Source organism: Kwoniella dendrophila, chromosome 3 (assembly GCF_036810415.1).
Source record: "Kwoniella dendrophila CBS 6074 chromosome 3, complete sequence".
NCBI lineage: Eukaryota > Fungi > Basidiomycota > Tremellomycetes > Tremellales > Cryptococcaceae > Kwoniella > Kwoniella dendrophila.
In genome coordinates, this window is record NC_089478.1 from 2119822 (window position 1) to 2134453 (window position 14632).

The window sequence follows — 14632 nt, forward strand, 5'->3', positions numbered from 1 at the left end:
AAACCCTTTTAAAAAGAAAAATCACAATCCAGATATCTATCACAAACCACCATATAATATTATATACAGTATACGAATCATACACAAATTAAATATCGTAAAGAGACTGAGAATCGTTATATATACAGGATAAGTTGACCACGAAACGAAGATATGAATGAAAAATTACAAGAAAGGAAAGATTCCTTTCTAAGAAAGGCTTTATGTAGGTAGAGGAATGGAATTTGCGTGTGAACTTGGTTCGGTATTGCTAGTAGTGTTAGCTCCAGAGCTTAGAATAAACCCTAGTTTTCCAAGACATTTGATTAAATCTGCTTTTGAGACTGGTTTATTGAGTACAGCAGAGAAAAGAGTACCCTCCTCGGTCACCACTTGATGTTGTTCATACGATGTTGCAGCGATGACTAAGATCGACAGATGCTCATTAGCAAAATTTATTGATTGAAATATGTCTAGAATTGATTGAACGTACTAGGGGTGTTTTGATTGTGATTATTGGTAGACCTGATCATACGTGCTACTTGTTCTCCATTCACAACAGGCATATGTATATCGCAAATGATTACATCGAATCCTAAAGGTAGAAAACCATTTTCAGTTCAACCTCAAAAAGAACAACTTTGGTACGGGTAAGGATATATACTCACGAATACTACCCATTGTAGCAGCCAAAGCACCAGGTCCATCATCCACGCATATACATCGACAACCCATTCTTGTAAGTAGAGTTTCAAGAATCTAGTCAGATTACGAATTGAATTAGCGAATGGGCTTTCGTCATAAAACAGATTTGATAAGATGGAATATTTCAAGGACTCACTTTTTGAGAAATAGGATTATCTTCAGCTATCAGAACGTCTAAAGCACCATCCATTGGACCTAATCCGAAGGATTGAGTCACACCTTCAGGGCTGTCCAGAGGTATTATACCAGATTGACCCATTGAGTCAGTATTACTAGTATTTAAAGAAATTTGTCTTCTTTGTCTCCATAATTCTGCTGTTGCAGATGCTGATGCACTACCTGCACTTGAACCTGAACCTGCTCTGACTCTGATTGGAGTAGAATTTCTTCTATTACCACCATTTCCTGTAAAATCATTGACACCACCCATACTTGCAGCTAAATCTTCAGATAATTTGACACGATCTAAAGCATTTAATTCTGATGGTCTACGTATATGTTGAGGTATCAAAGAAGGGATCATACCAGGAGTCTGTGGCATATTACTTGTTCTTGAAGGTGTTGATGCTGCAGATGAGGTTGATGTAGTAGGTGATGGTGGTAGATTTGAAAATGTTGTATTTGTAGTTGAATTAACATCCGACGTTTTTCGTTTTGATCTATCACGTAATTTTATCGATAAACTTCTAGGTCTTCTACCTGTATTACCGACAGGCGCAGGACCTTCTAAAGTTTGTCCAATAGGTGCCATTGAATCTGATCTCATTTTTCTAATCACATCATCGTTGGCTTGTTTCAAACTTGGTAAATTCTTGTAAGTGAAAGTACCGAAATCATCTTGTTCAGCAATATCATCTACAATTGCACTCATATCTTCAGCTGCTTTGGGTGAAAGTAAAGGTGGTCCGGGTCTGATACTAGCGGCTTGTTTCAGGACTTGGGGAGCTGGAGCCGCATTATCGTCATCATGGAAACCGTGTGTCGCTCCACGAGAATCGAAATAATCGGTTGATTCTGGATCAGTGACTTCAGGCACAAAACTTGCTTCAGCAGTTGCGATGGTATTCCAGTCAATTCCGTCGAAGAATGGGTGTTTCTTGACTTCCTCAGCACCTTTAGCTCCAAGTCTTTTTGCTGGATCTGCGCACATCAATCTATCCATCAAATCTCTGGCTTCAGGCAAAAGATCCACTTCATCTTCATGCCAATCGATCCTTCTTGATACTACATTATCGAACACTTTCTCGGGTGTTTCGGCATGGAAAGGTGGTATACCATATAAGAATTCGTAAAGTACCACACCTAATGCCCACCAATCGACAGCGGCATCATCTTGACCAATACCTAATATACTTTCGGGTGCGAGATAATCTGGAGTTCCAACGAATCTAGCAGGTTCTTTACCACTGCTAGAAGAGTTATCTCCTATTTTATTTGTGACAGACATCTGACGGATATGTTTCGGTATTACACCAGCAGATTCGGATCCACTAGATTCGTCAGCGGAAGCTGATTCTTGTATTGCTTGAGCAAAGTATGACTGACTCAGATGAGACATAGGTTGAGCATTGAGTAATTCTGGTGAAATCATAGGTGAATCACCTGAAGATGAATTTGAGACAGTTCGAGAATATGATGGACGTTGTCTTGATGAACCACGCAGGGAAGTTCCACGTAGATAAGCTGGTCTTGGTCCACCTACTTGACGATTGAGTAAACCGATTCTTGAGAGACCGAAATCAGTAAGCTTGAGATGACCTCGGGAATCGATGAGCAGATTATCAGGTTTGATATCACTGTAGTATTTAATTAGCCAGAAACACAGAGATAAGCTAATGTCGAGGGCCAACTTACCGATGAACAATATTTCTAGCATGCAGATATTCTAAACCTAAAACAACTTCAGCAATATAATTTCTTGCCCAATCTTCACTTAAACCACCTAAAGTTTTAACTAAAGTAGCACAATCACCACCATTCAAGTATTCCATAACTAAATAGAGATATTCTTTAGATTGAAAAGAGAAGAATAATCTAACTACATAAGGTGAACTAGCTTGATTCATTAAGATGGTTCTTTCAGCTTTAACGTTTGTGATTTGATTTTTAGCTATCATATCTGATTTCTTTAATGCTTTGATAGCGAAATAATCTCCTGTAGCGACTTTCTTAGCTAAGTAAACTGATCCAAATGCACCCCTTGAGATAGGTTTGATGATTTCGAAGTCTTTGATAGAAGGTTGTTGAGCTCGCGATTGTAACGCTGCAGAAGGTATCCTAGGTGATAAAGGTCCAAAGTCGCCTCTGAAAGCCTTTGAAGTTGATACACGTCGGTGATGACCATGTTTATCTTGTGGTACTAAAAGAGGTGAATTCGTTTTCGAGCTAGGTCTACTGCTAGAAGGTCGAGGTGGCGGAGCTTGTGATGGGATATAGATCGGAGATGGTGCAGGTACTGAAGCAGGTGTAGAAGATGTACGATTGAACATTGGAGCACCAGGCGTATGTATGGCAGCAGGAGTTTGAACTTCAGTATGAAAAGCTGGTGTAGGTGCAGTGATAGTGATAGGACCAGAGTGATCGCCGTAGGTACTGGGTTGCCTTTGTGGATGACCTTGTGTAATTGGTAATCGAGCTTGAGGAGCAATTTTTCTGGGTCCAGGAGGCGAGATTTCCGGACTGTCCAAATTTGCATTTCCTGTTGAAGTTGGTGATATCTGAGCTTCAGTAGGTGATTGATTACCATCACCACCGTCTGATCCACTCTCGGATTGACTACTAGAATCTTCTCTTTCAGCTAACATCTGGTTCACCTTATCTTCCCATTCGTGTCTTGTTTTCTCCGAATACCTAATTGTACTTTGCATTCTAGCAATAGCTTTCTGTTTTCGTCTAAGTTGATCTTCCACATGGGTGAACAAGAGGTTCAGAGCTCTATCACTAGTATTAGGTCTCTGCCATCGAGTAATACGTTGAAGTTTCTCTTCGGACTCGCGACTGAGATATCGTTGAACAGTAAATGGAAGATCAGCTTCATCTTCCTCAACGGATGGAGTGTCGACATGTCGAGCAATGTTGAGGATATTGATAACGTCTTGTAGATGTTCATGAGCAACTTTACGTATTTCAACTCCTTGAGGCATTTGTGGTGAAGCACCTTCATCGTTGGTGATGATCGAATCAGGTAAGGTGTAGAAAGTAACTCCTTGGTATTGGGCAGGCTTGCTAGGTTGGGCAGTATCAATATCTACGTTTAACTTTACGACAGTTTGTTGAAGGTCATGTAAACAATCATTACATTCTATTATTTCAGCTTCTAAACGATGTACAGCATCACAAGTTTCGTTGTGTTTTTCAAAGAACCAAGTGACGATTTCTCTTTCACAGATTCGGCAGAGAATACCTTCAGTAGATATTATACCATCTCGAGGGAAAGCAGCATCGGTGATAGCTTCTACTTGAGTTGCTGGAACAGGTTTCAAAACCCACATAGTATGAGACGGTTCGTTGTTCTCCCGCATGAGCATACCTACACCTTCAAGCTCGATGTATACTGGTCCAGGTTGTCGAATCTCCTGTTCATTTTCCTCATATTCGTGGACTTCGAAACGGAATCGAAGTTGAACGGTATTGTTGTCGTCTTCCACCAATGTTTGGGTTGCTTCCGAGAATACAGAGGCATCGCCAGGTGCAAGTAGATCTGTGATAGGCTTTCCAAGTACATCTTCTGGATCTTGCCTGAACATCAATGTCAGCAAGATATCAGCATCATACTGACTAGAAGGGTTCACTCACCCTACAACCTCCATAATAGCATCATTAACATATTCGATTTGTTCACCTTGTAAACTTAGTTCCATGACAATATTAACACTCTTTGCGTGTTCAGCTAAAAATTTGAGATCTTCTACAGGTTGAAGCGTTGGTGTTCCTCCTGTACCTGCGGGCACACCTGTTATAGAGGGTTTAGCTGTATGCGGACCTGATGAACCTGGAGAAGGTACTTCTAAACTAATTGCTGAAGCTGGTCTATCTGGAATTGTAGTTGGTGCTAGAGCAGGTGAATATTTTGAATCTCCTAAAGCAGCCTTGAATTCTTGATCGAATCGAGGTTCTTCTCTTGAAGGTTTCATAACGAATAGTAAAGGCTCGTTCTCATCATCTTCATCAAAGTTCCAAAATCCTTTTTCGGCTTCCCACCAATCTAAAACTCTACTTAAATTGGCTACAGCCATCAGAATATCAACATACCAATCTCTTCCCGGCCAATCATCATGTCTATCCCATTTGGATCCAACAGTCTGTAACTTCTGTATGATCTCCGTACATAATGATGGTCGAGTTACTAATGCATTGACACTAGAATCAAGAGCTTCAGTCGCAAGGACGATCAAGTCTTGCAGAGCAGTCAAGAATAACTGATCATCATCGGCTTCATCCAAAAGATTTTGAGCAGTAGTACGCTGAACGCCAGGCATGGGTGACCTGGATCGAGAGGTTGATCGAGAACTGGTGTTGGATTGTGTCCTGTCGAGGGCGAGAGACATATTACGACTAGCTCGACCGGGTTGATAATTTCTTGGTACTGCACTAGATCGGCGTCGGGAAGCGACTCTGATAGGGCTTGCAGGTAACATGGATAAACGTTTTGTAGGACTCATAGCGGGATAAGAGATAGAAGGTCTTCGACTTGGTCCTCGAGAAGATGAGACTATTGATTGAATTAGCCGGTAGGAAACCTTTGAATGTTCATCCTTTCACGAAGAGGAAAGGAGCAACTCACCTGCACGGGATCTATTTCCTTCACTCTCTAACCTTTCGCCAGCTTCACTTTCAGTTTCAGTATCTATAAGAGGAGAATCATTCATGTTCAAAGCATCGAAGTAATCAACTGGTATTTCTTCAGTCGCATCCTCTTCTTCCCTTTGCCTTTCTACAAACCCAGTGATAGCCTCAATGGTCTTCTTCAGAGTAGTATCACATATTTCTTTAGCAGCAGTTAATCTATGTTTGATATGTTTTCTAACTGAAGCTACAGTGATATCAGCACCAGGAGCGACTGGCCTGTTCTCATCACTGCCTCTACGTTCCTGACCTAAAGCATATACTGGTGAAGGAGTTTGATCCCATCTTGGTACACCTGGTGTAAGGCCTGGGCCAAGTGATTGACCGAAAGATGATGATCGAGATGTAGCTTGACTTGGTCTATCGAAAGGACTCTTGCCCAATGGGACCATTCTTGGTTGACTGAGTGAAGCGCTTGAATCACTGTGAGAACTAGGTTGACTGAGAACGTTTGATTCGAGATCTAGTCGAAGATTGGGTTGACGACGACGAGCTTCAAGCGAGCCGCTACCACGACTTGGAGGGAATGATGGTTCCTCGGGCACAGTAGAAGGGTGACGGATAGGCATGTGGGGTAATGAAGGTGGCATAGTTGTTTCTTCTGATGATTGTCGAGATAGATGTGCTATATCGGCTGAAGTTGATCCAACTATACTTGCAGTGTCATGGGCGTCATGATGTATCATTCGAGGTCGAAGTTCAGCATGTGATACAACAGGTCTAAGTGAGAGTGCGGAATCTCTTCTTGCTTCCGGCGCTAAAAGGGTAGCTTGAGAATGGATACTTGGAATTTCACTTGGTCTCCGAGAATTAGGTTCTGATGGTACTCGATTCTGAGTGTGATGTCCTAGAGTGCTGGGTCGATGCGGATGGTTTTCTTCTGGGACGAAGTTACTCTTTACCGCATTCCACCATCCTTCCATCTTAGATACTAAATTTTTCTTCTTTTTCTGTCCATTTCCTGAAGTCGAACTATCGGTCTTTACGGAACTACCGGAAGAGGCTCTATGTCTTTCATGAAGGGTTGAGCGTTTGGATATGGGAGATAGTTTAGGATCAATCAATGACAGGGTGGATTTGATAGATAAACTACGTCTTCGCAATGATCCCGAAGTCGAAGGTGGCGGACCGAAGTCATCTCGAGATGTAGTAGGAGTAAGAGCTATAGCACTGGAAGTGTCGTAGTTCGGCTGAGGCGTAGCATCGAGATCCTGAGAAAGTCGAGAAGGTTCCTCAGGGATAGGAGCTGTTAACGTTGGAATGACGGGGCTTTCAGCGACAAAACTCGCACGTTTTGCGGTTTCAGCTTCAGCTCTAATTTTGGCTTCTTTGTATCTTTTGTAACAATCCATCCAATCAACCCATTCTATTCCTCCTATTGTACCACTAGCGCTTGATTGTCTTTCCATATGACTACCCATTTCCATTCCAGCAGGTGCAGCAGAAAATCTTGAAGGTCCAACATTAGAATGTACAGGTCCGGGACCAGTAGATCTATCGTACACCTTGGGTCCAGGGGACTCGGCAGGTATAGAAACTGCTCTTGTCAGCTCATGCATCGTAGCGGGAATAGGTGGTAGATCTTCGCCAGGGGATGAAGCAGCAGAAGGGGAACCATCAAGATCGCCCCATTGTGCTTGACGGAAGGCTCGAGGAGCTGCAAGCATTGCTGGCGCACCTGTACTGGTTGAACGGTTAAAAGCTGGTGGCAAAAGACCCTCACCGTGATCCTAATTGAAAGGTACAGGTCAATTTTAGTCTATGGTCATATTGAGGGAAATACATAACTTACTTGACTTCCGGCACTGGTCGGTCTCCATCTCTGCAGTTTCGCCTGTCTACTTTGCATAATCATACTAGCATGACTTGCTGCATCCCCTAATGCTGGGAAACCAGCTAGGTCTAGTGCGATACCTTGTCCTGTGACTGAGCGTATTCTGCTTGATCCTGGACCTATAGGCCCACCAGGAGTAACAGTTCCAGAAGTATGATCGGTAGCATTAGGAGACATACTCAGGCCTAAACCATAAGAGGAGACCTTAGGGACTGCTGCCGGAGAAGGTTCTACACTTCGTGGAGCAGAAGGAAGAGAGGTTGGGGAATCTGATATGTCTGGACTCATGGAGGAGATAGCTGCTTTGAGGGAAGCTTCATGCAAAGAGGTTCGATATCGATGATGTCGTGCGGGGGTTGTGAAGGTTTCGGAGACTGCTGAGGCTGGATCTGCCGGTAACGAAGGACGTGGTCGAGCTTGAGTCGGCAACATAGGAGTTTTGAATGTAGGTGGAGGAGCCAGATTAGCCAGCGATGATGACCTCATATTTTTGCTAGTTGCGGATGTAGAAGTGGTAGGAACGCTTTTCTCGATATTTGGCGATACACTTCGGATACCTGAAGGCGTAACTGGGACTGAAGTGGCAGGACGTCCTTTACCTAAATCGAGGAAGGAAGCAGCGCCTGTCTTCATCGCGGGCGGTGGCATAGAAGTGAACGCAGCCAATTCTCGTGCTGAGGGTAATGGAGGATTGGTAGGTTTCGAAGCGGGAGAGTTGCCAACTGGAGACGGGTTGGGCGTTGGGACAGAAGCTGTAGAAGCACCAGAAGGGGGGCTGGCAGTCTGCAACGGGGGAGGTGTAGCTGTGTTTCCGGTGTTTTTCATCAATTCTGCTGCTAATCGTACACTTGTGGGAACTCGATTAAGCCTGATAGCTCCTCCTGCGGATGATGTTGAAGTTGGTGCAGTTGAGCTTTCGCTAGTAACGCTGTTTGGCGGACTGAATCCAGAAGAATTGTCTGATGACGAATTCCATGGTGAGGGTAAAGGATTTAGGGGAGAAACCATAGATGCAGAAGTCGACAAGCTGGTTACTGCACCAGCTGGTCGACCACTACTGAGGGATGGCATCTTACGGATATCCATCGCTGAGGGATTGAGAAATTCGGAAGGGCGCCGTTGTCGTTGCGGACTAGCACAGTCGATCAGCATGTATATCACATTCATTCACAACATGTTATCCCTTTCATCGAAATGTCTTGGGTAACTTACCTAGCAAGACCGACAGGTGCGGTTCTCTCCCTTTCTCTCCTTGGACTTGAAGTACTCAAAGCATCCTTTGCTTTCCCTTTGTCTTTCAAAGATCCACTCCCACTTCCAAAAGATGATCCTGAGGCTGAGGTCGTTTCCCAATTAGCACCCCACCCTAGACCGAGTATATTCCCTTCCTTGGATCCCTCTGTACCGCCGGGTGGAATCGCGATTGACCGACGAGGTGGTGAAGATTCAGGTCCGAAATCTGGACTACCAAAATTTAGCGATGGGCTAGAGTTTGGTATCGTTACGCCTAAACCGACAGAACTCCCACTACTTTCACTTCTTTCTCTTGACGAGACCGAAGTTGTATCATCGGCTTGCGGCTGTCTATTGCCCTCGAAGCGCCGAGATATAGAGATTGTTGGTGATGGCTTTTTTGTATTGGTTGGTGGAGAATGTTTCAATGTTGGTGGAGGTAAATTACCAGTTAATGCAGATCCACTTGCAGAGCGTTTGCTCTTCATCAACAAGGTTGCAGGTGTAACAGCTTGAGTGCGTGTCGAAGTGGTTGGACTTGCGGGCCGAGAAGAGGTTGCTTGCAGTGATGAAGACGATGAAGGACTACCTGGACGACTAGACGGACGACTGGCTGGAAGGATCGGACTAGCAGTACGTGGTCTAGGGAATTGATCGATATTCCTTTTAGGCGTACCACTCCCAGTCGAACCTTGTTGACTTGCTCTACGCGGACGAATCTCCCTTTCATCTTCTGAGCCTGAAGAATGTGAGGAATTAGAGGATGTATCTGAATTTGACGGTACTGTTATGGCTTGCGCCAGTGGAGAAGGAAATGATGGGGTTGCAGCGAATCCTCCTGGATGTTTCCGATGCTGCGGTAAAGGTGTGGGTGTTGGCGATAGGATACTGCTTGATGGTATCTGCAGCGTGGGCGGAACGTTGGATGATGAAGATGAGGAAGGGGATCCACTAGGCTTCTGAGCAGGGCTTGAAGGTTCGGCCGTTAACGTAGGGGAATCACGAGGGGAAGGTGAATGATTAGGCGAAGTGTTACGATTATCGTCATCTTCAAAATAGAAGACACCGCCGGACATCTTCACTGAGATATCTGACGAAGCAATCATGCAACAAACCTAACGTCAGCAATAACGCTCGCGATGACAGATGAGATGAACATTGGCAAGTTTACGAATATACCTACTGTAAGTTCTAAGATTTGGTTACCTAAGCTTTGCCAATACCAATCATATCAAGTAGCCCTTGATTTGTTTACTAGTTCAATTCAGTACTCCAAACAACTCATAAATAACTCAAACCCCTCTTCCCAGTGTTTACCGAATTCTGTTCCAACTCTAATCGATGAAACACTTTGAAACGTTCTACAAGTTGGCGATGTTTGATCTATCCTCTAACTTGATGTGGCCCGATAATCTGCGTATGATTGACAGTTCTGAGAGTGCACTGTAGAGACGCTGTGGTTGAGACCGAGTGCTGAGTATCACTGAGTTGGATGAGGGAAAGTTGGTGCTAATAATGAATATCTGAATGAATATGCCTTGGTTCTAGCAATCCTAGCAATGTAATGGACTAGGTATGAATGGGGAACAAGGGTAATATATTAGATCGAAAGCGAATTTCAAGTATATGAATGTGATGTGAAAGACTACCAAGAACAAATTGATTACCAAGGAATTAGCTACGTCTTTCAAAGGACAAAGTTTAATCATAAGGTTTTCGGATGTAAAGGTTATATATAGATTTTTGTCTTACTCACATTCGGGAATACACCCTTTACTAGTTTTCTACTCCATGCACACATTCATCTCATTGAATATTGTCGTTACTAATAGATGTATATGATTTATTCGTTGCACCACCGATCTTATCGCTATTGATCCGGGCTCTGTATATCGACAAAGGATAAGTGTTGAAAGGGATAAATGGTGATTGCGGATTGCGGATTGCACTGTGCTTCAACCCTCCACTTTGTGATTTGCGGAACCAACCTGTTGATATGATCCTAAAAGTAGTTGATCCTTTGTGAGTGATATGAAGTATTCCAACCTCGACTGGCTGTATGGTGAAGAAGTATGTGATGATATGAACAAGATGAGATGAATGATAATGATAGATGTCAAAGAGATCAAAAGGTGACTATCATAAGCATTAGCGCGTACTACAAACATATAAAGATAGTGTTTAATTAATTGATAAATCAGTGTTCTGTATTCTATGTTCTGTAATCTGATTCCTTCTAACCTCGACTTTAGTTACTGCATTTCCGCCACTGTACGGATTCAGGGTAACAACTGATATCAAAAGAATACCTTTTCAGGTTAGATTCAAAGTTGATCATCATCATCATCATCATCAACGCTATCTGATATTTACGTAAATTTACCTTTTGGAAGAAGATCCGACGGAGATGGGCGCCGGAATGGAAACGGGGGCATTTACAGGTAACTAAGGCAGGGAAAGAAGGGTTAGTGTAAGGTACCAGTTATTTGGTGCACAGGGTCATCTTCAGCGTAACTTGGTTACAGATGAGTCAGGCCAACTTTTAACATTTGAATTTATGTATCTATGTAGCGGAAATCATCGACTGATATTTCCTCGTCGACGATAACACTTCATTCTTACGTTACTACACTCATAGCTATACTCCATATCTGTGTGAGAGCATTTGCTTTCGCCTTCCGTCTGCCATCAAGTGACCACACAAACACAATGCTAAATGTTCGCTTTCCTTCCTAATGTTATCTCTATAACATCGGTCGATGGCAACTTCGGCCACTTCGTGATTCTTTGGTTGCTTCATCATGTATAATCTGCATTTCACATCTTGTTAAAAGAGAGGAAAATCTCAAATGTGAAGTAGTCAAGAAGGCTGAAAGATTGAAACAAATGGAATCAACCCGGACACACTAACATCTTTTTACACAGCCGACGATCAAACCAAAGGAAGTGGACCTCCTTTCCAAACTTCTTGTTGATTTTTCGCCAAGTAAAATGACCACATCATCATGGTTTCTTACTTTGGCTTCTTCCTCCGATGGAAAAGTTAATTCAGCTCAACTCATCACTTTGACCTAAGCGCGATCTCAATATTATCAAGTCTGGTACATCCTTATTGTTTTTATGTGGCATTGATTCAAAATAGTTTGAATTGTGGGAATTATCAAGACCAACATGCCAGAGCTGATTGAATTACCCTGCGAGTCCCCTAAATGTCAAGTCTCGATCACTTCGTACCAAGCAATCTGTTCTCGTTGTCATAAGGTGTGGTGTAAAGATCATAAAGATGACCATGTTCACGAATGTGCACAAGCAAAGAAAATAGTGATTTAGGAGATCTATCTATTTGATTGGAAAATCATTGCTGACCTATCCTTGTAGGCAGATGATGAAGTACAGTCCGAAAAGTTAGGTCAAATCGCTAAAAAAGCAAATGCTAGAGAAGTAAGTCATTTTCTCAATCGGATCGGATCTCAGCAATCAAACTTGTATAGATGAGCTAACAGTCCTCAATGGCTTTTAGCTTACCAAACTTCTTGATCAAGTCAAATTCCACGAGAAAATCTTCATCAAGGAAGCTGAAACCTTTCGACCAGGTCATACTTGCCTAATGGATATCCCACCCGATTATGAAACTCTTCAACGTTCAAAATGGTTTGCTGCCTGGAACCTTCATTTCCTTCTTACGTTTGAAGATGGAGTCAGATGGCTTCTTCGTGTAAGACAAAACCGAGGACATCGCCTTCCGTCATCTATCACCACACCCGTGATTCAAAGTGAAGTTGCCACCCTTAATGTGCTCAAAAATTTTGGTGTAGCTGTACCAGCTGCTTATCTGCCTCATCATGTCAAATATGGTAAGGAAAATGACAATGGTGAGTGGACCTTGATGTTCGTTTAGATGTATATTCATAGTATGAAATACTGATGCTTATCACTTTCTGACCCAGTAACGGGCTTAGACTATTTCTTCTATGAATTCATGGAAGGTAAACCTCATCCTTATCCTAAAGCTGGATGGCTCGGAGAAATCGATCTACCTGAAGATCAATTCAATCAATTTATAGAAGAATACGCCAAAGTTCAGATTCAACTTTCCAACCTTAAAATGCCTTACAAGGGTATTGGATGCATCTATCCATCTCCGCAGAACAATGGTAGAACTGAAGTCGGTCCGATTGTTCGTCAAGGTTGTTTCATGAATCCAACACCACCTCATTTCATGGGTCCATTCTCAACTCTTCAGAAAATGTTTTTGGCTAAAATTGATGCTGGTCTACGATACATAAAAATCAATGCGCTTCAAGGTCGCAACCCATTAGATGAATATCTTTGGCATCTGGAGATGAGAGAATTGGTAGCTGCTTCAAAAGTATTAGCTGAAAAGCCCGCAGAACTTTTTATCAAACACGTTGACAAGAAAGGAGATGAGCTTATGGTAAATGACGAAGGAAAGGTAGTCGGAATTATCGATTGGGAGTGGTGAGTGCACAATTGTTGTGTACTTGATATTAGTCCTTTTTTGGCATCGGCTGACGTATGACTGTCGCTTCCGCATGAAATCCACATAGGGCTTATGTTACCACTAAAGACGACGCGTTCTCTACACCTAAGATCTTTAATTTCACTTATCCTTATGTACATGGGTCGAATGAATTAGTTCACGCCGAAAAAATGCTTATTGGATGTTACGAGCGGCATGATCGACCGGATCTTGCTGATTGCGTTAGAAATGGTAGATTATATCTCCGGCTAGAAAGGATTGGGTACTATGATCCAGCATTCAAGAAAAGAGGATTTAGAGAAGTATTCGGTGAAGATATACCTAAAGATTTCGATCCTCCTGAAGATGATTTGAGCTGGAGAATATATATGATGAAAAGATACGAACACGATGAAGGATTGAAAGAAGTTATAAATAGGTTCGGCTGGACCCTTGAAAAAGCAGAGAAATTGGTAGAAGAAGCTAAACAGGTCTAAACCATATGGATTGTAAAGAAATGGTTATATGAGTACTTGGTGAAGTGAAAGGTAGTTGATTCTACAGTAAATTTATATGCATATCATTGACTCTCATTACCTTATCTATTCTCAAGGCTTTATGATTTGGTCTACAGGCACTACACATGAAGCTCTAAGTCATTTACGAACATGAAGCAAAGGTGATTCTCCAATATCTGATATAGTAGTGAAACTGTCATAGTATGACATATCTCGTTCGCAGGACTACTCGTAGTATATATCGACTGACGCAAGGCGTCCGGATATACGTATTACCGCTACATTAGCGCATATGTAGTAGCAGATTATCAATAAAACCCAGTTTCATATATTTTATAATCTGTTCATCTAACCTGTCTGTACGAAAGGAACGAATATTCTGATCACCTAGATTATACACTTTGTTCTTATAATTTGTTAGACCACAGAATGTTTGCCTCTATGATTCACCAGCATCTTAGGTACTCGACACATAATTTACGCGATGCGTCAGATTGTAGTAAGACCCGATTTATGAAGGCAATCCAACACCTGATACGTACAATCGCTCGAGGTTATTCGCCTCGTTTTGATCTCACAGATTTTCTTCTTCAAGGCAGCTGGATGCAAGTCATTGCAGCTACTTTTCTGTGGGACACGGACGACGACCGTCTCTCCTTCGATGTCAACTTTGCCATACCATTGTCGAAACTTATTGCCTCAGAAACGGATATTGGAAGCGCTGTTTCAAAGCCGAATGTAAGTTTACCAATCCTTCTTACACTTATTGGGATAATCCTTACCGGAATATCAAGTCGGCAGTGCATTCTGGAGCTAACAGGATAACCACATATACGATTGATTCGTCATACATCCTCAATAGGCAAGCGCCGATTCGGTATCTGCACTTAGCGATTCCGATTCCGATTCAAGCTGTAAATCAATAATATCGTCTTCATCACGGGAACAAAGTATGGATGACAAAGATCTGTGGACCATAAGGGATCAACCATCCATTGACAGATCGAATCTCGCGCTCAGTCTACTTAGAATGACAGA

At 42.6% G+C, this 14632-nt stretch overlaps 2 protein-coding genes across 2 annotated transcripts; one reads left to right on the top strand and one right to left on the bottom strand.

Moving 5' to 3' along the window:
* Positions 1 to 201: 201 nt before the first annotated feature.
* On the bottom strand, positions 202 to 9672 carry L201_003068 (uncharacterized protein; the record flags this gene model as incomplete). The annotated part of the gene is made up of 9 exons (XM_066218829.1): positions 202 to 404; positions 473 to 574; positions 648 to 738; positions 821 to 2480; positions 2539 to 4422; positions 4480 to 5395; positions 5468 to 7259; positions 7322 to 8495; positions 8576 to 9672. The coding sequence occupies 9 exons, from the start codon at positions 9670 to 9672 to the stop codon at positions 202 to 204; spliced, it is 8919 nt and encodes a 2972-aa protein (XP_066074926.1).
* A 2095-nt stretch (positions 9673 to 11767) lies between these two features.
* Positions 11768 to 13573, top strand: L201_003069 (uncharacterized protein; the record flags this gene model as incomplete). The annotated part of the gene is made up of 5 exons (XM_066218830.1): positions 11768 to 11917; positions 11975 to 12037; positions 12117 to 12468; positions 12544 to 13075; positions 13165 to 13573. 5 exons carry the CDS (start codon positions 11768 to 11770, stop codon positions 13571 to 13573), a joined length of 1506 nt encoding a protein of 501 aa, XP_066074927.1.
* Positions 13574 to 14632: the final 1059 nt, after the last annotated feature.